This window comes from Camelina sativa, chromosome 8 (genome assembly GCF_030686135.1).
Source record: "Camelina sativa cultivar CO46 ecotype springtype chromosome 8, ASM3068613v1".
Classification (NCBI taxonomy): Eukaryota; Viridiplantae; Streptophyta; class Magnoliopsida; order Brassicales; family Brassicaceae; genus Camelina; species Camelina sativa.
The window spans coordinates 23,620,668-23,641,783 of NC_141887.1; the positions used below are offsets into that span (position 1 = coordinate 23,620,668).

The following is a 21,116-nucleotide window of genomic DNA, read 5'->3' on the forward strand; positions in this document are numbered from 1 at the left end:
CCCATTGGGTTTTCCCGGTAAGGTTTTTAATGAGGTAGCATCTCCGGCGCGTTCTGAGTTATATTATTATAATGTACATCCAAGGAGGAGTGTTATGAATAATAGATGAATGCCCATTATAAGATCTATCTTCTAGAAGTCTCTAGAATTACTTGTAAACTAGGTTTACTTTGCCATCAAGCAAAATCATATAAAGGACCTTTCATTTATTGGAATAATCTATATAATAATAACAATCTGAATAAATGCCAACAACAGTTGCGATTTTTCGTCGTACCTTTCCGTAAAATATGTATATATATTTTTTTGACAGAAAATTTCAACGGTTGCATCTCTCTAAAAAGTTGCGTCTGTTAAATGTAGAGTTGTGTCTCTTACAAATAGTTGTGTCTATTCAAATATTCACATCTTTTTAAATTTTTATATAAGTGACTTCTCATCATTGTATTCAAATTTTCTTTACTTTATATTTTTGACAGAACTTTTTTACAGTTACGTCTCTCTAAAAAGTTGCGTCTGTTGAATATATAGTTGTGTCTTTTACAAACAATTGTGTCTATTCAAATGTTCACATCTTTAGAAATTTATATATAAATAACTTCTCATCATTGTATTCAAATTTTCTTTATATTTGTATTAGTTAAAAGAGAATTGTTTATTTTTGACATAAATTTTTTACAGTTGCGTCTCTCTCAAAAGTTGCGTCTGTTGAATATAGAGTTGTGTCTTTTACAAACAGTTGTGTCTACTTAAATGTTCACATCTTTAGAAATCTATATATAAATAACTTCTTATCATTGTATTCATTTTTTTTTATTTGTATTAATTAAAAGAGAATTTGTTAGAAATGACGTTTAATCACTGTGAAAAATTTATTGCAGTTTGATATATTTTGTTAATCGTTGTAATATTTAATTATATTCAGTCTCTAGGTATACATCTTCATAATTTATTAATTTTAATATATTAAAATATATATTTTAGCCGTTTAATTGAACCATTACAATATTGGTATAATTAATATTTAAGATCACATTACTTGGATAAAATATTCATAAATTATTATTTATTAGTTTTAAATAGCTAAAATATATTTAAATGAATTGTTGCAACCTTTTAATTACACCACGACAAATTTTGTTTATTTAAAGCGCCATTAAAACTTTTGATTTATCTTATGAACCATTGTAATTTTTTGGTAAATTTGATATTTATGGTTGTGTCTACAATACTAAATATATTTAAATAATTTTTGTTTTCGTTTAAGTAATCTTAAGATACTCTCTTTAACCATCTATTCATCGAGGGTTATCATTCTATTGGTATGAATCCAAACCAAAATTTTTGTTTTTAGCTGTTAAAAAATGTGGTTCAAGTTGGTTTTTCAGAAAATGAGAGCATATTGGCTCGTATATGTTTGTTTGTTTTTTGTCACAAGCATATATTTGTCTACTCCATGCTTTTTGATTAGAAAACTAATTATATTATAGAAAACAATATGGATTTCTATATTTCTATTTTTTTAAAAAAATATCTGATTTGAAATATCAAGGTAAAAATAAAAATAAAATATTAAAATTCGTTCTATTATATTTTCTACTCTTGGGAATATTCAGTTTATTGGGAGATGGAAAACCGGTAATCAACAGAAAATTGACGGTTGAGATGATTGTCCAATAAACTATCTTGACGGCAAAGACTTATCTACAACTTTATATAGGTTAAGGAAATTGGTATATTTAGTTCTAGTCATAATACACTCAAATTGAAATCTTAACAACAAAAGATACTGAATATGAATTATTTTAAAAGTTTGAAAAGGTTTTGGATTCTGACTGCCAAAAAAAAACGAGGAGCGTGAGAGAGCAATGAACCCCATCGTCCTTGGTCGACCATCTTCCTTAGACGCGCACATTGTGATGCTACATCATACACCTAAATATTATTGTTATAAGTTTTAACTATTATTGTTCCCCTCTAATTAAAATTATATTATTTATTTATGTGTGACTCGGGATAATTAACCAGCATCTTAGGCGGAGAAAAATAAGTATTAAGTACATTCAATATTAGATTAACTATATATATATATATATAATCTATTATAATTGCCAAAATGTTTAATGACTATAGGTTGTTTTATATAGAAATATGTTTCATCTATAAAACGATAGTTGTTTGTATTATATATTCATTTACAATACTGCCTTTATGAAAATATATATATTATTTTTTATATGAATATATAACTGAGTTTTGATTCAAGTAAATAAAATATGTGATAATTTTCTGTTTAGTTATATTCAAATTTGAGAGGATTGGTAATTTTCTTACTTATTGACTGAATCGTAATATTAATATTCATTTTTTATGAAGTAAAAATTGATTTTGGAAATAGAAATATGTTTGATAAATTAAAGAATTTTTGTATATTAATATGTTTGACTGAATAGTAATTCAGAATATGTTTGACTGAATAGTAATTCTTTTTGTATAATCTTAATGATAAATTTTGGTTTTAGGTACTTTCATTTGACATGTAAGAAGGAGTTTAGGGACAAGATTATGTCAGATTACTTCACATATATTGCGGAATCATCGGCGAAGATGTTGGCAAACAGAGACAATCTCAAGATCCACAGTTTCAACTCAGAGTTTAATGACTGGGAGTCAACGATCTTCCAACACCATACGACGTTTGAAACACTGGCAATGGAACCTGAGCTCAAGAACACATTGATCCGTCACCTAGACGCTTTCTCCAAAAGAAAAGACTACTTCAAAACCGTGGGACGAGCTTGGAAACGCGGTTATCTTCTTTACGGTCCGCCTGGAACAGGGAAATCATCGCTTGTTGCTGCGATTGCTAATCACATGAACTTTAGTATCTATGATCTTCAGATTCAGAGTGTCAAAGGTGATGCTATGCTTAGACAGATTCTTACTTCAACCGAGAACCGCTCCATCCTTCTCATCGAGGATCTTGATTGTTCTGGAGCGGATGCTTCTTGTAGAAATGAAAATAAAGATGATGGTGAACCTGGCAAGAGTCAGAACAAGAAGAAGAAGGACGAGGATCCTAAGGTGGTATTGAGTATTTAATTAAGAAGATTCATCAATATCTGAATTGTTGTGTGTTTGATTCTGTTTTTGTTGTTATTGTTTAGGTAACTTTGTCTGGTCTACTAAACTTTGTAGACGGGTTATGGTCAAGCTGTGTAGAGGAAAGAATCATAGTATTCACAACGAATCACAAGGAGAAGCTCGATCCCGCATTGTTGAGACCAGGAAGGATGGATGTTCATATTCTCATGGACTACTGTACACCAACTGTTTTCAAGAAACTCGCTGCAGTGTATCTCGACATCGAAGAACACGTTTCGTTTGAGGCCATTGAGAAGTTGCTGCTCGAGGTGAAAGCAACCCCAGCTGAGATCACCGAGCAGCTTATGGTGAGCGATAATCCGGATGTTACGCTTAAGGTTCTTGTTGAGTTTCTTGAAACCAAGAAGTTGACTAAGGAGGATACCGTAAACTCTGAAATCAAAGAAGCAGAAGCATGAGACTTCAACTCAAGGATCCGTGGAAGTACGTCTATAGTTACTAAACTAGTAGTTGGATCCGTGGAAGTACGTCTATAGTTACTAAACTAGTGGTTAAGTAGGTCTTTGTCTCAGTTTCATATTTGGGATTATCGTTAATTAGTACTTTATCGATGTAAGCTGGAAGCTTGGTTTCAGAAACTCTTGAGGAGTTCATATATTGAACCAAATTAAGTATGAAAAGATTTGAGTATCTCACTATAAATGATATTTACTAATCCATAAAATTCTAAAAAAGCAAATATTCGAATGTATTACGGGTATACCCCTAATATCGTCAATATATAGGGAAGATAGAAGGATATTTTAGTCAAACAGTAACTTTTATTCTTTTTCATATTGGGCTATATGATTTAGCGCCACTGAAACGTTTTTCCCCGCGCTATTAAAAAGCACTTTCTTGCTCTCCAAAATCACATATAGCCCTAAAACCTCTGTCTTCGTCCCCTGTATTCGATATTGATTTCGTTTCTCAAGCATACAGCCAAAACACAGTCTTCAACAACGTTAAGGTAAGGGGTTTTTTTTTTTTTTTTTTTTTTTGTCTTTTTAGTTCCACGATTACTTCAACTTCGACCTCATCAGATCTTTCGATTTGTTGTTTAGGATTCGTTTCAAATTTGGATCGCGAAAACGAAAGAACAAATGTTTAATCCGCATAATAAGGCTTGTCGTGAGCCTCCAGGTAGTTCAGTGATGATGGCGTGGCTCGCCGCTCACGTGCCAGAGCCAGACGATAGCCTACGCCTCAAGAAGTGTAAATACATTGACACGAACATGTCCGAAACAGTTGGTTCGTCTTTCCTCTTGTTTTTTTTTTTTTGCTTTTTATGATCCGAAGTTTGTATTTTTTTTTCATAACTAGTCAAATCATATGTAAAAGTGCCAATAATACGATTCTAGTGATTTGAGATTCTCATCATTTCGCTTTGAGTATATGCATGAACTGTTATTTTATTTGTAAATTTGAGGATTATGTAACTGTATTTGCAGATCTTATAATGGATTCTGATCGGTTACTACTACCAATATCAGCCACAATGTTAGGTGTCATTCGAGTTGGTGTAGTGCGAATATATTTAAAGAAACTTGAACATCTGTGCAATGATTATAAGAAACTTCGTAAACAGTTGGAGGAGGCTCTTACTATTCCACAACTTGACTTGCCAGAGGATAAGAGAAAGGCACCCGTTGAGTTGATTACTTTTCCTCAAACACTTAATTTGGAAGATGACACAGTCGACATGTATCCATCTTCTTTCACAGTTTATTCGAGTTTCATTTGCTCTTAACTTCTTACAAAGCTTGAGAGATCTTAACGTTTCATTTTTCCTTGTGAATCCTAGGGAGTTCGATAACCATTTTTGCAGTGAGGAAGGTACCATTTTAATTACACCTTTTTGTATTTATTTTCTTTGTTGTAAATTGCATCATACCATGATTATTATGATGGTGATGTTGATTTTGCAGATCAAATTCCAACAGGTGTTGATCCTTATGTTGCTATAACATTTGACGAGGTAAGATTCCTGCTTGTGTGACTTTGAAGTTGATTCTGACCAGTTTTCATGTCTCAAAGAACATGTTATTGAAGGACAGTTTGTATGTCTAACTTCTTACAGGACATCATTCCAGAATCTAACCAGATGGATGTCGAGTGAGGCTCCTCTACTACACCTATTTCATTATCTTCCTTATCTGTGCAAGTATATGCCCTTTTGATGTGGTCACCTCTTTGTATGAATTAACCAGCCAAGTCACAGTACCTGTGAGTGAGAATCTTGGAGAAACTGATGTTGAAATGGATTATGAGGCAGGACGAAACAATGAACTAGGAAAGTTCAATGTTGCTCTAGATACTGGAGCCTATAGACCAAGTAACTTGAGTGAACCTCTCAATCCCACTACTGAGAGAAGAAATACCAGTTCTCCTGGATGTATTCCCGAGATTGAGAAAAGGCGTGATGCTGCACACGCTTTAAGCCCTGTGTCCCATCCGTCATATAATCCGCAACAACATAATGTCAGAGTTGAGCTTACTGAACCTTTAGATGAAACTTTGAAGGTTAAGGAACCCGATATCCCTAGTATTGATGAAGAAGTGTTAGATTCTAGAGGGCATTCGACATTTGAGCTTCGCTTAGGATCTCCATGTTCTGCTGGTTCTGAGGAAGAACGTGCAAATTTTGGTGAGTAAACAACATAGTCTAATAATTCCATGCTTAAAGCATCGTCTTATTTAAAATTTGGTTTTGTTTTGATGTTAAGTGCATCCATCACCTGAGCTGGTTCTCCAGCCAACTACTCCTCCTCCACCACCACAAACAAGACCAAGGAAGAGGAAGAGGAAGCACTATGATAAGGCCACAGTATTATTATCTAACAAGTAATAACTTTTCCATTAATTGCTTCCTGACACTATTTGATTTTTTTCATTACCTGTTGCATACTGATCAATGAATTTGGACAGGATCATGAAAAAAAGGCTTGAAGATCCTAGTAATACTGTTCGAAAGAGAAAGAAGTTGCCTTCATCTAGAGTAGGTTTATGGAGACTGGATAACCAATCAAAGAAGGATCAACTTTTTAATGAGCCCTTGTTTACTGGTATATTTCATAGTGACTCTTTCATTTTGGATTTACCTTCTTTTTCCCTTTGTCCTTTGTTTTTGAAGAATGAGTATTGACTCCTCTATATGTTTGTCTGCAGGCTTCTCAAATGTTTTACGTAGTCTCTTTGATAAGGACTATGTAGCTTCAAAACCATATCTTGCTGTTACTGATGAAACTTGTCCACAACCTGCATCATCACCTACTCGAGAAGCTGAAACAGAAATTAACCCGGCCTCTCCAGTACCACAATCACCAGTTCCTGATTCTACGAAACTAGACAATACAGTTCAGCGGTCTCCAGGTCAACAAACTGAAGATGTCCAAGGTGTTGCAAGTCCTCATTCCGTGCATGAAAAGTCTGTAGCAGCAGAATCACAATCTCCTCAGTCATTTAATAATGATGACGACATGGAAATCGAACGTTTCAGAAATGGTGGTTTCCCTAACTACATGCCGTCACCACCTACAAGACCTTCACTTTATAGAAGTGATGACTTCACCACTCAGCCTGATACTTGGGAGACAGGATCTTATAGAACAAAGCCTTCAAGTTCCAAAAATCCAGAGGATCTACCTAGAGTAAACATACCTGAGTACATGCCATCACTACCTCCAAGATCTTCTTCACCTTACAGAAGTGATGACTTCACCACTCAACCGGGACCTTGGGAGACAAGAGCTTACAGAACAGAGCCAAATGATCTGCCTGGACAAAAGGACCCGGGGGTTTCTGCGATTCCTGAAATGACGGACGAGGTTTGCTTTCACATTTTTCGTGTGTTTTGTTCTTTACCATGCTTGTCCCTGTGCTAACATTGATAGCATATAACATCTGGCTGTGCCATGTGCCATACAGGAACTTTATTTCCTGGAGTTAGGTGGCAATACCCCAGTAAGATCACCGAATACACAAGATTCTTATGGTTTGTCAGGAAGAACAAGGTAAAAAGATTCAGAAAAAAACCATGTAGCTTTTTTAAAGAGCCTTACTATTTCTCTACTAACCTAAATAACATATTCATTGAACATTAATTGCAGAGACGTGGCTAAGTATATTAAAGAACGTTCTTCAAGTAGTCCCACTTCAAGCCATTCATCTGGAGATCTAAGTTTGAACAAGATCTTGGAAGGAAAGACAAGGTCGATAGCTGCTCGAATGTTCTACGAGACACTGGTAATCGATTCTCGATACAGAGTTGGTCGTATTATCTCTCTATACAATACCTCTAACTGAGATGGGTTGTTTTGTTATATAGGTACTGAAGTCTAGAGGACTTATAGATTTGAAGCAAGACCAACCCTACAGCGATATAACTCTGAAGTTGACGCCTGAACTTTCTTCAAATGGTCAACTGTGACCTAATGATGAGATTAGATAAGCTGACTCTAGAGGCTTTAGCAAAAATTTACAGTTGTTAATACGTGAGCTTTTGTATCATCACATTATTCACTTCATGTATTCCACTATAGTTTTATCGATAAAATTCACAATGACTACAAAAGAAACAAAGACAACCATGTGATCCCTTGGTAAAATCATTATAGCACTAAAAGTAAATAAAGGTTAAAGTCAACAAAGAAGAAAAGGCTTGAGACCATGTAGAGAAACAGAGCAGATGGTACTTTAAGAGATGCAACAAAACAGGTTTAGAGCTAATACTGTTTTCTCGAACTGCTTCTGAAGCAGCTGGTTTCAGAATTTTTAGCCAAAGACGAGCTGACACGTCGTTGAACCTCTGGACAAAAGAGCCAACTCTATGAGCATTCCATGTTTCTTCTCCAAATTGGTGACTTCTGGTGAGAAAATCGCTTTCTTTAAACGACAAGAATGTTTCAAGATAAACGTTGCGAGTTCTTTCTCTACATTCCATCCTCTGTAGTTTCTCCACTCCAAAGTTTCAAGTCCGGACAGCAACGTTTCAGGAACAGAACTTGACTCATCCCAATGTAACGCTCGTTCTCCAAAAAAACAGCCATGTCTCTGATGAGGATATATATATATATATATCATTATACCAGTACTAAAAAGACTAGAGATGAGACTGAAAAAAAACAAGCGAAGCCCGAAAAGTTTTACCTCACTGAGTTTGAGAGCTCGTAGTTTTGGAGAATGTGTGAGAAAAGACAGAAGTAGATCCCATTCTGAATCACATGTGCAAAACTCCAAGTCTACAAGCTGATGGAATATTTTACCAGTAGGAAACGGCGACTGCAAATAGAATCATAAAGACTAATTATATAAAAAAAAAAAAAAACTATGTACTTTGGTTTTCTAGCTACTTCCAAAGTAGTGTTTAGTAATCTACCTCTGAGGGTAAACATATCGAGAGGCGTTTGAGTGATGTAAGAGAATCAAGCATGTCATCGGTATCAGAGTAGATAACCTCCACATTTGCAGACACGATCTCCGGCATTTTCTCAATCATACAATCGTAACCGACATCTTTAATCTCTAAGCACTTCAAAGAAGGAGCATTCAACTCAAACATCTCGTCATTAGATTCTCCAACGTAGATTAACTTTTGTAGTAAAGGCAACGTGATAGGAAAGGTTGTTACGTTATCATTCCTTTGACGATCCACCACCAACTCTTGAAGAATAAGGCAGCTTGATAAAAGCTTCTGAGGGGTTTCATCGTCAAAGTAAATCACCCAACGAAGGTGCAATACTTTGAGTAACGGGAAACTAACAGGGAACTTGACATCCGCAAGCGACACATTGGTGAGTTTAAGTACCATGAGTGTTCCGCAAGTAAACAAACTTTGAGGTAATTTGCTAGGCGGCTGAAGAACGTAAGGATAATAATCGAAATAGCGTAAACCTCGTTCCACCGCAATTCTAACCCAAAATCCGATATCTACGTCATTGCATTGCCTATCGAACTTGAAAGATAAACTCTCTAAGATTGGAGCCGTGTTTAATAGCAAAGACCTGTCCACAAACAGCAGAAACCTCGCATGATCAGCAGCGTTCTTAGTATAATCGATGTACTCGAGTTTATGAACCAACTTCCAAAGATTCCGCCAACGTTTCGACAAAAGACCCTTCTTCAAGACATCTTTTGTGGTAAGCAATGAAAGTATCTGCAACAAGAAATCATCCGGCAAGAAACTGATCCTGTCCATTGTATTCTCTCAATCAATCCAGTGATTTTTTTTTTCTGTCAACACGGAGAAATTAAAATAAAAAAAAAAACAAATCAGCAATGAGGAGACCTGGACTCAAATTATTACATTTTCAAATCTGTGTAATCTTGAGAAACAACACCAAAAAAATTCAAAAAGAAGAACTAAGAGCTTATGATATTCAAAGTTTAATGCTTTCCTAAGTAACAGGGCGGTTTATAAATTAAAAAACAGAGGAAATATCCAATCTAAGCAAAACCGCATAATACAGAGACTGAAAATTACCCAATATCATCCGATGGATGCTACTCACATTCTGAAAAGATGAAGATATGGCTAACCTTGGAACCCTAATTATGCCGTCATTTAGGGTTTATGGTTTAATTATTAATTATGCCGTCATTTATAATTTTTCATGCGTTTTCTTATAATAATAAGATGCTTTAATATACTTTTGTTGTTGGCGTAGAAAAAGCTTTTATTTAGTTACCTTTTTTATTTTACTTTTAATGCTGAAATGTAGTGGCAAGAAATTAGGATTCAATACCCCACGATCGTTTCCACCAAAAAGAATTATCCCACGATCGAAACGATTAGTAAAATTATATGGGATAAATAACATTTTTTAAAAAATATTTTTGCAACAAAAAAAGAATCATTATCTCATGAGCTGATCTTTTATTGTTGAAAAAAAAAAAAAAGAATCATTATCCATTAGGTGCTACCATACATACTTAATTATTTTTGCAACAAAATATTTTTGCAACAAAAAAAGAATCATTAACTCTCACTATTTTAGCCGTTAGAAAAGAAAAAAAAAAAAGAAGAAGCAATTCTTTGAATCCAAAAGCCCTTCACAGTTCAGATGATGACATAAATGAACCAGAGCGATTAAAACATACTACTAAGGCTTAAAAGTCATTGACACAAATCAGCTTCGGGATTCACAGGTTCGTCTTGGTTACATATTTTCAGTTAAAGACAAGACAAGCTCACATGTTGGTGGGGCTCTTGATGGTAAGTAAATACACTTCTGTTTGCAGCGTCGTAGTTAAATTAAGAGCCTTAATTACTGCTGTTTCTGTATATAGTATCCCTTTTCAATTTTGATTAATCGTTTATAAAATTATGAAAACGCGTTTCTTAATATGTATCCCTTTTTGTAAGCTTTACCAACAAAACATCTCATTCCATATGAGGAAAGCACGAAGTTACTCTCTAAGCTTCCTCCCCGTTACTAAAAACAAACAGTAACTCGAAAACTTGCTCCTGAAGTTTTCTCTTCTCTCTTAATAAATACACACACCCACCACTGACTTGCTTAAATCATCCACACCATCACCTGAGAACTGATAACAATGGCGTCGAGATTCTCTACTAAAATCCCTTCCCTCTCTGCAATTTTCTCGATCTACACATCTCTCTCCGCCTTCACGATGCTCTTCAAAACCATTCTCCGTGAGATCATTCCCACCAAGATCCGTGACTTCATCGTCTCCAAATTCACAGACTACTTCTCTTCTTATTTCAACCCCAATTTCACGTTCATCATCGAAGAAAAGAGCGACCTCGTCCCGAATCAGATTTTCCGTGCTGCCCAAGTCTACTTGCCGACCCTTCTCACAAGAATCTCCACCGGGAGTCTCCTCGTCAGTTCCAGAAACCTCAATAATCCGATCGCTAAACCCAAATTTGGAATACCCGTAAAAGCCAAAATCACCGATGAATTCGAAGGGATTCCTCTTGAATGGACTCTTCACTCGGAGAAAGACACTGACACTAATCCTTTCCAGAAGAGTAAACAGATACGGTAACTTTTCTCATCATGTAACCCTTAAAATTTTGGGTTTTTTTTTGTTGTGTGCCTAATTACGCTTACTATGTAATCAGCTAGTAATTTAGACATTAAATTCTCAATACAGATCCCTAACTTTTAAAATTTATTTTTCCTTTTTCAATTGTAGTCTTCTAACCTGAGTGTGTAAGTACTTTCTGTATGCTTCGTATTCTGACTGTTTTGTGTTTGGTGTTTTATTTGGGGTTTCAGGTACTTTCATTTGACGTGTAAAAAGGATTTTAGAGACAAGATTATGTCGGATTACTTCTCATATATTGCCAAGTCATCGGTGAAGATATTGGCACACAGAGATAATCTAAAAATCTACACCTACAATTCAAACCGTCACGAATGGCAATCAGCAATTTTTCAACATCACACGACATTTGAAACCCTAGCAATGGAACCTGAGCTCAAGAATACATTGATCCGTGACCTAGACGCTTTCTCCAGTGGGAAAGACTTCTTCAAAACCGTAGGACGAGCTTGGAAACGTGGTTATCTTCTTTACGGTCCACCTGGAACCGGGAAATCGTCGCTTGTTGCTGCAATTGCTAACTACATGAACTTTAATGTCTATGATCTTCAGATTCAGAGTGTTGAAGATGATGAAATGCTTAGACAGATTCTCACTATGACTCAGAACCGTTCCATTCTTCTCGTAGAAGATCTTGATTGTGCTGGAGCGGATGCTAGAAACGAGGATAAAGAAGATAACGAGAATATTCAGGATATGAATAAGAAGAAGAAGAAGAAGAAGAAGGATCCCCAGGTTCCATGGAGTGTACACACTAAACTACATTCTTTCTCGGCTTAATTTCTCTGTGTTTTGTGTTCTGATCATTCTTGTCTTTTTTGGAGCAGGTAACTTTGTCTGGTCTACTTAACTTTGTTGACGGATTATGGTCAAGCTGTGTAGAGGAACGGATCATAATATTCACCACGAATCACAAGGAGAAACTCGATCCAGCATTGTTGAGACCAGGAAGGATGGATGTTCATATTCTCATGGACTACTGTACGCCTGCCGTTTTCAAGAAACTCGCCGCATTGTATCTCAACATCGAAGAACACTTTTTGGTTGAGCGTATTGGGAATATGTTACTTGAGGTGAAAGCAACTCCAGCTGAAATCACAGAGCAGCTTATGGTGAGCAAGAACCCGGAAGTTGCGCTTAAGGGTATTGTTGAGTTTCTTATAAGCAAAAATTGACCAAGGAGAGTGTTGATTCTGAAATCAAAGAGGCAGAAGCATGAAGCTTCAAGGATCCAGTGAAGTAGTTTACCACTAATTATGTAGTAATTAAATAACTCTTTGTCTCAATTTCATTTGGGATTTAGTAGGACTGATGGATATGGATCCATCATCCATGGAAGTAATCTAGTACGTATGTAGTTACTTAATAATAATCATGCATAGGCCTCGTTGCCTCTGACTTACAAAGCTTGTTATGTCAAGAAATGTCATATGTGTTGTCTTTATGTATGCTACGTTTCTTCCACTCTTCCTAAGTGAGGAAGAAGGCAAACACTATATATGAGTCATATAATATGACACAGCGGATACATCAAACTGTTCAAAAGACAAGATGATAGATAAGCTATACAAGAAAGCCTAAGAAAGAAAGAACTGGTTGTGTCTTAGAAAGGAGTTGGGGTTAAGGTTGGGAAAGGTCCAAAGAGAGTGGATAGGAGGATGAAGAGTGATGCTAGGAAGCGCGGAGGAGGCAAACCCGGAAGGAACGTTAAGAAGAGTGCCTGCCACTGGTAAAATCAGGCTAGAAAGGAAACAAATTAGCTTATTTTGTTTCTTGGAAATAGTTGAAATTAGAGGAAAGATATATTGGGACTTTTTTGATTGTTCCATCTGCTGCAGCGTTGTAGTTTAGTTACCCTGTGTTCATTAATTGACACGATTATTCAGTTGCAGAAATGTTAAAAACCACAAACAAAACTATTAACTCAATACACTTCAACATGCCACTGCTTGTTCTTCCTGAGCTGAGTAAGTTTCTGTTCCCAGCTTTCGCCTCGCTCTTCAGCGACCCTCTTAAGCGTATCTTGAATCCCAGGCATCATTCCTTTAAGCCCGCAAAAGTAAATATGAGCTCCACTGTCCAGAAGTTTGAAGATCTCGTCGCTGTATTCTTCAATCTTGTCCTGCACATACATTTTCCCGCCTTTCTTGTTCTTCTCTTCTCTGCTCAGCGCTTTGTCGTACCTGAAGTTCTTTGGATAGTCCTTGAGGTAACCGGAAAATTCTTCATCATAGAGAAGACTGTCTGAGTTAGCTACACCAAGGAATAGCCACGCAAGTCCATCAAACTTGAAATTTGGCACGTTCTCCATAAACATACGCCGTAGGTATCCTCTATATGGAGCAACTCCAGTTCCAGTAGCAATCATTATGTGAGTAGCTTTCTGGTCATCTTCAGGTAATAGCATTACCTTTCCAGATGGACCTGTCAACAACATCATACATTTTAGACTAGAAACATTCAACAAAAAGAAGGGGTTCCGTATCTGTAAAGCACATAAAGTTACCGGTGATTTTAACTTTATCGCCAGGCTTGGCATTGCACAAGAAGTTGCTGCATACGCCAGCTTTGGATGGATCTTCTATTCCTGTCTCTGGATCATAGTAAATAGCTCGACGGACACATAGGCTAGCTGTTTTCCCATCAAAAGAATCCCCATACCTTGTTGATGCAATCGAATAAAGGCGAACGTTGTGAGGTGCACCAGGTTTCTTGGGATTCTCGCCCTACGAATCAAGAAAATGGAACAAGAAGTGTTATCAAATCGAGGGAGCAACTCATTTATCGGCAAAAGGCAATGTGTCAGAGTTAAAATCACTTACAGGAGGAATCACTCCGTAGCTTTGTCCTTCCCAGTAAGGAACATTACCATCATGATCAATAACAATGTGGCAAGTCTCTCCAGGTGCTTGTGGACCAACAATTCTTTCAACCGAAACAATAGTTGCTGTGTAAGGCTCCTTAGGCCTGTACAAGTTTAACGGAGTCTCTTTGGGATCTTCAAGTTCTAGAGGAGTAACCAAGACTTTGGATTTGCTTGCTTGCTGAAGTGACATACATACTGTGGACCTTTTGTTCACACATAAGCTTCTGGATTTGGAATCTAGTCTCAGCCGAGGACCCCATGATTTCTCAGTGAAGCTTATACTCTGCAGCTGAGACAGAACCAAAAAGGTCAACGTTAACATTTCCTCCTTCCACTTTCTAGATGAGATGCTAATGAAAGATTTTAAACTCCACAAAGGATTCCCATTTCGTTTCTCAATAGATGCAAAATCAAGTTTTTGACATCTTCTACTTCTAAAGAGTGTACCTTTTCAGTACCAAGTTCACTACAAAGTCTTCACATTAAAACCAAAACAAAAAAAAGGTCACTACTAGTCGACATCAGAACAAAACCCACCAAAAATACCAAAAGACAAAAAATTTCAGGACCATCTAAGCATCTAAATCAACAAAAGTGAGTAATCTTAATCTAGATTGGTTTTGATCACCTTGATCATAGATCGGCTGGACCCATCAATTCCAGTTGGAAGAGCAACGGATATCTGAAATCAAAAACCAAAACTTTCATTAAATCCTAAACAAAATCTCAGGAATCAAAGAGGTTAAAAGAGCATATATAATAGCAAAAGTAAAAAAAAAACCTGAGAAAGAGGAGTTGAGAGAGCCATGGCGATGGAGAAAAGAGACGAGATTTCTCCAGAAGAATAATAATTGGAAGAAAAAAAAAATGATTGAGGAACAGAAGAAACAGAGGATTCTTTGTTCTGGGTTTATAAATAGTAGTACTAAAAAAGGTGAGCTGAAGAAGAAAAGATCCTTTCAAGGCCCAGAAGAGACAACAACAGAGCAGCAGCCCATACTGACTGCAAATTCTCAAAACTTTGTTGGCTCCTCGAGAGATTTTAGTGGACAAATTGCTTAACTATTGCTCTTATTGAGTTTTTTTTTTGTTTGTTTGTTTCTCTACCTACTTGTGTGTGCTGGATCTGTTTTTTACTTTTCAGCAAAATTATTTGTATTTTTAACTCCTATTGGTATTTGGAGGTTACAGTTTCGAAGCCAAATTCCTTGTTAAAAAGTTTTAACACTTAACAAGTTGCAGGAAACTGAATTCATTACACCAAAAAAAAAAAAAAAAGGAAACTGAATTCAGCAAATTTCTCTAGGTTGTTAAGTTACCATCTGACTTGTTTTAGAAAGAGGTATTTGTGTTTTTAGTATGTTTTTGGAAACTAATAGGCAAATTAGTACGTTTAATATTCATAATTATACAAATAGTCGGTCTCTCACACTGTAGATTTTTTTTTTAATCATACCTCTCATGTTTAGTTACTCAAATACTTGATAATATAATTTTTTTTCTATTTTTTTTCAGATACAAAAAATCTATGTTTTTTTCTTTATAATTTGATATGCATTTTGTTTGATGATTTTATTTGATAATATTAAATATTTTTTACAAATTTTATCACATCCCTCTCTTTTATCATTAAAATATTTGTTAATAATTATATGTTTATAATTTGATATGCATTTTTTAAAAAATATATATTATATCACAACTGATGTATATTATTGTTCTGTACATATTTATTGCTGAATGGTTTTTAATCCGTACACTGGATTATTAGATATACCAATTCCAGCAAAACCATCCAGCCATAAACGTTTACAGATCAATTCCAACAAAAAAACATGTATAATAATCAACTAGCCATAAACATGTATAGATCAAAACCATCCAGCCATAAACTTTTACTGATCAAAACAATCCAGTGTGCGGATTAACAACCATCTAACAATAAATGTGTACAGAACAATCATATACATCACTTGTGATATTAAAAAAATTAAAAATAATAAAACAAAATGCATATCAAATTATAATAGTATTTTTGTATCTGAAAAAAAATAAAAAAAAATTATATTATCAAATATTTGAATAAAAAAATATGTACTAAAACTAGAACCTACCCTTTTACAAAAGAAGCATCGGTTCTGCGGTATCCAAAACAAAACCAAAAAATTAAATCAAATTGTACCAAAACAATGCAAAATCGGTTCTAATTCGGTATACGGGAAATGAAAAAATCAAACCGGAAAACCTTGCATAACTGGAGTTTATGTTATGACATGATAACCCTCAACGTTAAGACGAATTTACAATTTTGACATCGTGCTTTATTGGACGTAAACGACGTCGTAGGACTAGTGAGTTCTTCTTCTTCCACAGTCGAGTCGCAAAACCCTAAATCTCCATTTTCAGACGAAAGCTTTGAAGAAAGAAATCAGAAACGAAAACATGATTCGAGTGACAAGACCAAAACCGATCATCGAATCACTGAGTTACAACCTTCTCCAAAGATGCTCCGCAAGCGGAACTCCTAAAGGAAAAGCTAAGCTGAAGACAGGTCAGCCATTGAAGCGTAACAAAGTCGCCACCAAGAAAAGCGGCGGCGGAGCACCAGCTGGAGACGGAGAAGAAGCGGTTAAAGGAAAAGGAAGGATTTCAGATGAGAAGCAGAAGCTTTACGAGCAATGCTTAAACGCTCCTTGTCCTGTTCGCTACTTGACACCCAAGGAGATCGAGCGCGAGGTGCAGCGTGAGAAGCTAGGGTTGATTAGTAAAGAGAAGCAACGAGATATGGAGATCCAGAAGAAAGGAGGAGCTGCTTCAATGGGAGTCACCGATGAACCGATCCGGATTGGTACCGCTGGTTTGGATTACGTTTCGTTAGGGATCTTTGAGGCCGATGAGTTGCCGAAGTACAAGCTGACCGAAGAGGATGGAGAGAGACTTGCGAAGGAGTATAGTAAAGTGCTGATGAGAGAGCATAGAGAGCGTCGTGCAGCTGAGACTGCGTTTTTGAATTTGAAGAAAGCTGCGATTGAGGCGTTACCGGAGAATCTGAAGAAGGCTGCGTTAGAGCCTGATTTGACTCCGTTTCCGGCGAATCGTGGTATGGCTACTCTTACTCCGCCTATTGAAGGGTATCTTGAGAAGGTTATGGATGCAGCTAAGAAGAGCTCAAGTAAAGAGAAGCTGAGATGATTTCGTTTTTAAAGGTTAGAGTTTTTTGTCTTTATCTTGCTGTTGCTTAAAGTTGAGATGAGTTATTACCGTTTGTTTTTACCGATCATTGGAACCATTCAGGATTAAATGGTTAGTACTTAGTAGTATTGATCAATGGAACCATTCAGGATTAAATTGTTAGTACCGAGTGTTGGATTCACTTTGTTGTGGCAAATGGCTCGGAATTGATAGTAGTAGTCTGGCGTCTTAGGTTTATGATGTTGTAGAAAATGGCTCAAACTTGGCCGGTTAGAATTCACGCAGTATGATACTAATCAAAAGTTCAACCTTTTTCTGTTAAATTTCCTTGTTGAGAGGTAATTATGAGCATAGTATTGAACCGGTGAAGTAGACGAATGATAATCACTCTCTTGTATTTAAGCTAGTGTTAAGAAAAGCTGAATGGATTACCCTTAGAAGCATTCTCTTCTCTAGGGTGGCTCTTCTGCATGTAGGCAGAGTCTTATTTATGGCTCTTTGGATGATTCGGTATCTTTATATACTAGATGTGTGCTCTTGTTTAGTTATATATCTATCCTGTTTGCATATAGCATGTATCTAGTCCTCATATTGTGGTATTCAATTTATGTATGGACGCTTACTCGGACCTTTCCTTATCTATGTGTTCTGTGGTTTCTTATTGATGTATGTGTGACTGTGTGTTCACTGATTCCTTTGCGGTTTCTTATCTCTCTGCATGAAGTCATTCTCAGAGCTTGCCTAATGATTTCTCTGTTTGTTGTTATCCAGTTGATTCTATGTTTAGAATGGAATAGCAACGAGACCTGCTTCTTCAAGAAGTACTACACACAAGAAATTTCACAAGCCTGTTCACAAGCTGCATTTAGGTTTTGCTTCTTCAAGTCTTGCTTGCAAACGAGACTTTCTGAAGCCATCCACGTCCAAACCTTCACAAATAATAAAGTCTGCATTTTATGATTTTTGGCTTATAATTTTCCATTTGTCAAATGACTTCAACATCATCTAGAGTCCAAAGGTGAAATATGAGCGCAAAATGTTTGGGAAATTTTATCCTCTTTGATTCATCAAAACTTCAAAATGTTAAAGTTCTTATCTCTCGTATTAAAAAGAAAAAATGGTACAAAGCACAAACAAAAAAGGGAGCAAAAACTTCAAGAGTTGCAGAGACCTCTAATCCCTATATTACTTCAGTTTCCATCTTTTTGGCTTAGCAACTCAAAAATATTTGTAACAACACTTCTTTTAATCCCGATGAAATACTTATGACAGCCTTAAGGGATGTATTGCAACACCATTTTGCGCAGACTTTACGCAGCCCCATCTTCCAAATCGCGTTTCCTGTCATCATATCAATTTCACAATACACAACAGGTTATGATATTAGCATTTCAACACACAAGAAGAAAAAGATAGAAACAAAAGAGAAAATATGAGATGATCACATACCTGTCCAACACCGGCAATCAGAAATTTACCCGACTTTGCAAAAGCCAAAGAGTTCACAAATCCAGTCTGTAAGATCATACAAGACATTGCAAGGATTATTATTTGATGGAGTGAAATGCTTAAATTATTAACAAACAACAGATTCATCAGACAACACTAAGAACAGAGCTAGTGAAAGAAAATTTACCAGTGGAAGCTTGTGCAAAGGTCGAATGGCACCAGTTTCAACAGCCCACAAATGCACAAAACCATTACCAGCTCCAGATGCAGCAAGATCACTACCTCTACAACTAGCAACTGAATTGACCCAAGAACTTGCTGAACAGTCATTGTCGATTGATTCATGAGCACCGTTTTCTGTTAAGCAAATAAACAAGAATTAGATATTTCAGAGCATCAGGAGCTGAAACGAAAACAAGAGTGTTTTTTGTAACTATATAATGCAATGTCAAGATTCAATTGCAACAGAGATGAGATGGAAAGGATCTAAATGAAGTTTTACCTACGCTTCCATTGGTGGTAATTTCGTTAGTTTTATCACGATGCGCATTCTTGAGAATGAACATCGGTTTCTTTTTTAACATCCCCCAAAGAGCAACAGTTCCATTATCCGAACCAGACAGGTACTCATTATCACTGATAAAACAGCAGCTCTCAAGAGATGATGCAGGAGCACGATAGACCATACGGCTGCTCTCAGGCACCTATTATCATATAACACAGCTTAACAAATACAGAGTAATAATAGAAACCTTATGATGATAGCTAGCTCTCAATAGTGTCCAGATGAAGGATATAACTATTACCTTATGATACAGCATGGTTCTATCTCTTCCAACCGTAAGTGCACGCTCCTTCCGTAGCACATCAATGGCTAGAATTTCACCTTGGTGTCCAAAATTATCAGCTACAAACGCTTTGTCCTCTGCATTCCACACCTTCATATTTCTATCAAACGAACCAGAATAGACTTCTGCAGTTCCGTATCTGAAACATAGACAAGAAACAGTGTTCCGGTGACCTGGAAAGGCCTGTAGACACATAATTATAAAAGCTGAGCGCAAGACTTGATGAAGAACAAACAGATAAAACACTAAACAAAAACCAAAATATCTCATTTACCTGGACATGCTCTCGGGTACGAACGTCCCAAATATGAACATGACGATCAACTCCTCCAGTGGCCAAATAACGACCATCAGAGCTAACAGCTAAAGCAAGAGATTCCCTGCTGTGTTTTTTATTTCGAGGCTCCCTCAGTTTCATCCCATGAGACTTCAGAACTTCATCACTCGGCCATATGTATTTGTCAGTTTTACCAGAAGATACATCCCAATGCACAATAGTACCATCTTTCGAAGCTGAAAACCCTCTAGAATCATCATCCGATAGAGCTACCGATACAACAGATCGTCGGTGCTTGACAATAATACTAAATCCATCTGTACTTAGTGGCTCCTGAACCCTGATTCATTAAAAAAAACTTTCATCAATACCACTCTCAACTAATCTTCAAACACAATAAAATTAAATTGACATAATAACAAATGTACAAAATCACTAATTTCCTTCACAACTAAACCATTTCCCTAAAGCACTAACTACCCATAAACCCTAAATTACAAAAAAATCTCAAACCTAAAAAATTGGAATTTGAAAATACATGAAAGGTTCAAAATTTCTTCATTACCTGGATGCAATAAGTCTTCGAATCCTACCAGTGTCCTCCTGCTGCTTCTGCATCAAACTCTTCTTAAGACTCTCATCTTCATCTTCATCATCATCATCACCATCCTCTGCATCACGCTCTCTACGCTTAGCTTCCCTCATTCTATTAAGCATCTCCTCAGCCAATCTCTTCCTCTTCTCTCCAGCCGTCTCATCAGCAAACTCATCCTCATCCTCCACTTCCACATCAACTCTTTTCCCATCTTCATCTCCGCCTGTAAATCCATCCTCTTCCGCATCAGAGTCTATAGACTCGATGTCGTCGTCATCGTAACTCACTTTTCTCCTCTTCTTCGTCTCTTCCTCAAAGAATGGATCCCTATCATTCGAACCCTTTTTGCCTCCTCTCTTAAAGCCTCCACCTTTCTTCTTGTCGTTGTTGTACTTCATATTTCTCTCTCTCACTCTCCTTAGGGTTTAACGTTTATCGCACCTTTGACTCGTCTAGGTTTAGCCTCAGGGTTTAGTGGCGACGGAAGAAGCTAAGAAAACGATTTTGTATGTTTTGGTCGGAGAAAAGTTTACAACTTTAAAATCTCCCACTTAGGTTTTCTTCAGAAATCGGGTTTACCGGGATTTACCCGGACTGACCCGGCCCATCAGTTAAAAAACTTAATGCTAAGCCCATTAAATATTGTGGGGCTTTTAGACCAAAGTTTGTTTTCAT

At 36.5% G+C, this 21,116-nt stretch overlaps 6 protein-coding genes and 1 pseudogene across 8 annotated transcripts; 4 read left to right on the plus strand and 3 right to left on the minus strand.

Moving 5' to 3' along the window:
- Nucleotides 1-2,697: 2,697 nt before the first annotated feature.
- On the plus strand, nucleotides 2,698-3,583 carry LOC104709752 (AAA-ATPase At1g43910-like). The gene is made up of 2 exons (XM_010426314.3): nucleotides 2,698-3,084; nucleotides 3,168-3,583. The coding sequence occupies exons 1-2, from the start codon at nucleotides 2,713-2,715 to the stop codon at nucleotides 3,561-3,563; spliced, it is 768 nt and encodes a 255-aa protein (XP_010424616.2). The 5' UTR covers nucleotides 2,698-2,712; the 3' UTR covers nucleotides 3,564-3,583.
- A 664-nt stretch (nucleotides 3,584-4,247) lies between these two features.
- Nucleotides 4,248-7,699, plus strand: LOC104709753 (sister chromatid cohesion 1 protein 3-like). Its single transcript, XM_087461278.1, has 12 exons — nucleotides 4,248-4,395; nucleotides 4,596-4,848; nucleotides 4,949-4,980; nucleotides 5,073-5,122; nucleotides 5,225-5,259; nucleotides 5,355-5,791; nucleotides 5,871-5,988; nucleotides 6,073-6,209; nucleotides 6,313-6,971; nucleotides 7,072-7,157; nucleotides 7,254-7,389; nucleotides 7,472-7,699. The coding sequence occupies exons 1-12, from the start codon at nucleotides 4,248-4,250 to the stop codon at nucleotides 7,571-7,573; spliced, it is 2,193 nt and encodes a 730-aa protein (XP_087317404.1). The 3' UTR covers nucleotides 7,574-7,699.
- A 22-nt stretch (nucleotides 7,700-7,721) lies between these two features.
- Nucleotides 7,722-9,692, minus strand: LOC104709754 (FBD-associated F-box protein At5g56370-like). Its single transcript, XM_087463617.1, has 4 exons — nucleotides 9,626-9,692; nucleotides 8,522-9,375; nucleotides 8,293-8,424; nucleotides 7,722-8,196 (listed from the first exon to the last, which is right to left on the minus strand). Exons 2-4 carry the CDS (start codon nucleotides 9,338-9,340, stop codon nucleotides 7,918-7,920), a joined length of 1,230 nt encoding a protein of 409 aa, XP_087319743.1. The 5' UTR covers nucleotides 9,341-9,375; nucleotides 9,626-9,692; the 3' UTR covers nucleotides 7,722-7,917.
- Nucleotides 9,693-10,622: 930 nt separating this feature from the next.
- LOC104707702 (AAA-ATPase At1g43910-like) lies at nucleotides 10,623-12,620 on the plus strand (annotated as a pseudogene). Its single transcript, XR_015563932.1, has 3 exons — nucleotides 10,623-11,150; nucleotides 11,388-11,949; nucleotides 12,042-12,620. The product of XR_015563932.1 is annotated as an AAA-ATPase At1g43910-like (transcript).
- Nucleotides 12,621-13,003: 383 nt separating this feature from the next.
- Nucleotides 13,004-15,267, minus strand: LOC104707703 (ferredoxin--NADP reductase, root isozyme 1, chloroplastic). Of its 2 annotated transcripts, none has more exons than XM_010424124.3 (5): nucleotides 14,862-15,267; nucleotides 14,709-14,762; nucleotides 14,037-14,369; nucleotides 13,721-13,940; nucleotides 13,004-13,638 (listed from the first exon to the last, which is right to left on the minus strand). In XM_010424124.3, the coding sequence occupies exons 1-5, from the start codon at nucleotides 14,886-14,888 to the stop codon at nucleotides 13,139-13,141; spliced, it is 1,134 nt and encodes a 377-aa protein (XP_010422426.2). In that variant the 5' UTR covers nucleotides 14,889-15,267; the 3' UTR covers nucleotides 13,004-13,138. The 2 variants fall into 2 exon arrangements, with proteins under 2 accessions (XP_010422426.2, XP_010422427.2); XM_010424125.3 differs by having other exon boundaries at nucleotides 14,037-14,363; nucleotides 14,862-15,208.
- A 955-nt stretch (nucleotides 15,268-16,222) lies between these two features.
- LOC104707705 (uncharacterized) lies at nucleotides 16,223-18,320 on the plus strand. Its single transcript, XM_010424127.3, has 2 exons — nucleotides 16,223-17,286; nucleotides 18,044-18,320. Exon 1 carries the CDS (start codon nucleotides 16,523-16,525, stop codon nucleotides 17,270-17,272), a length of 750 nt encoding a protein of 249 aa, XP_010422429.1. The 5' UTR covers nucleotides 16,223-16,522; the 3' UTR covers nucleotides 17,273-17,286; nucleotides 18,044-18,320.
- Nucleotides 18,312-20,974, minus strand: LOC104707704 (U3 snoRNP-associated protein-like YAO). Its single transcript, XM_010424126.2, has 7 exons — nucleotides 20,412-20,974; nucleotides 19,844-20,186; nucleotides 19,528-19,752; nucleotides 19,224-19,425; nucleotides 18,909-19,078; nucleotides 18,722-18,787; nucleotides 18,312-18,613 (listed from the first exon to the last, which is right to left on the minus strand). Exons 1-7 carry the CDS (start codon nucleotides 20,837-20,839, stop codon nucleotides 18,536-18,538), a joined length of 1,512 nt encoding a protein of 503 aa, XP_010422428.2. The 5' UTR covers nucleotides 20,840-20,974; the 3' UTR covers nucleotides 18,312-18,535.
- Nucleotides 20,975-21,116: the final 142 nt, after the last annotated feature.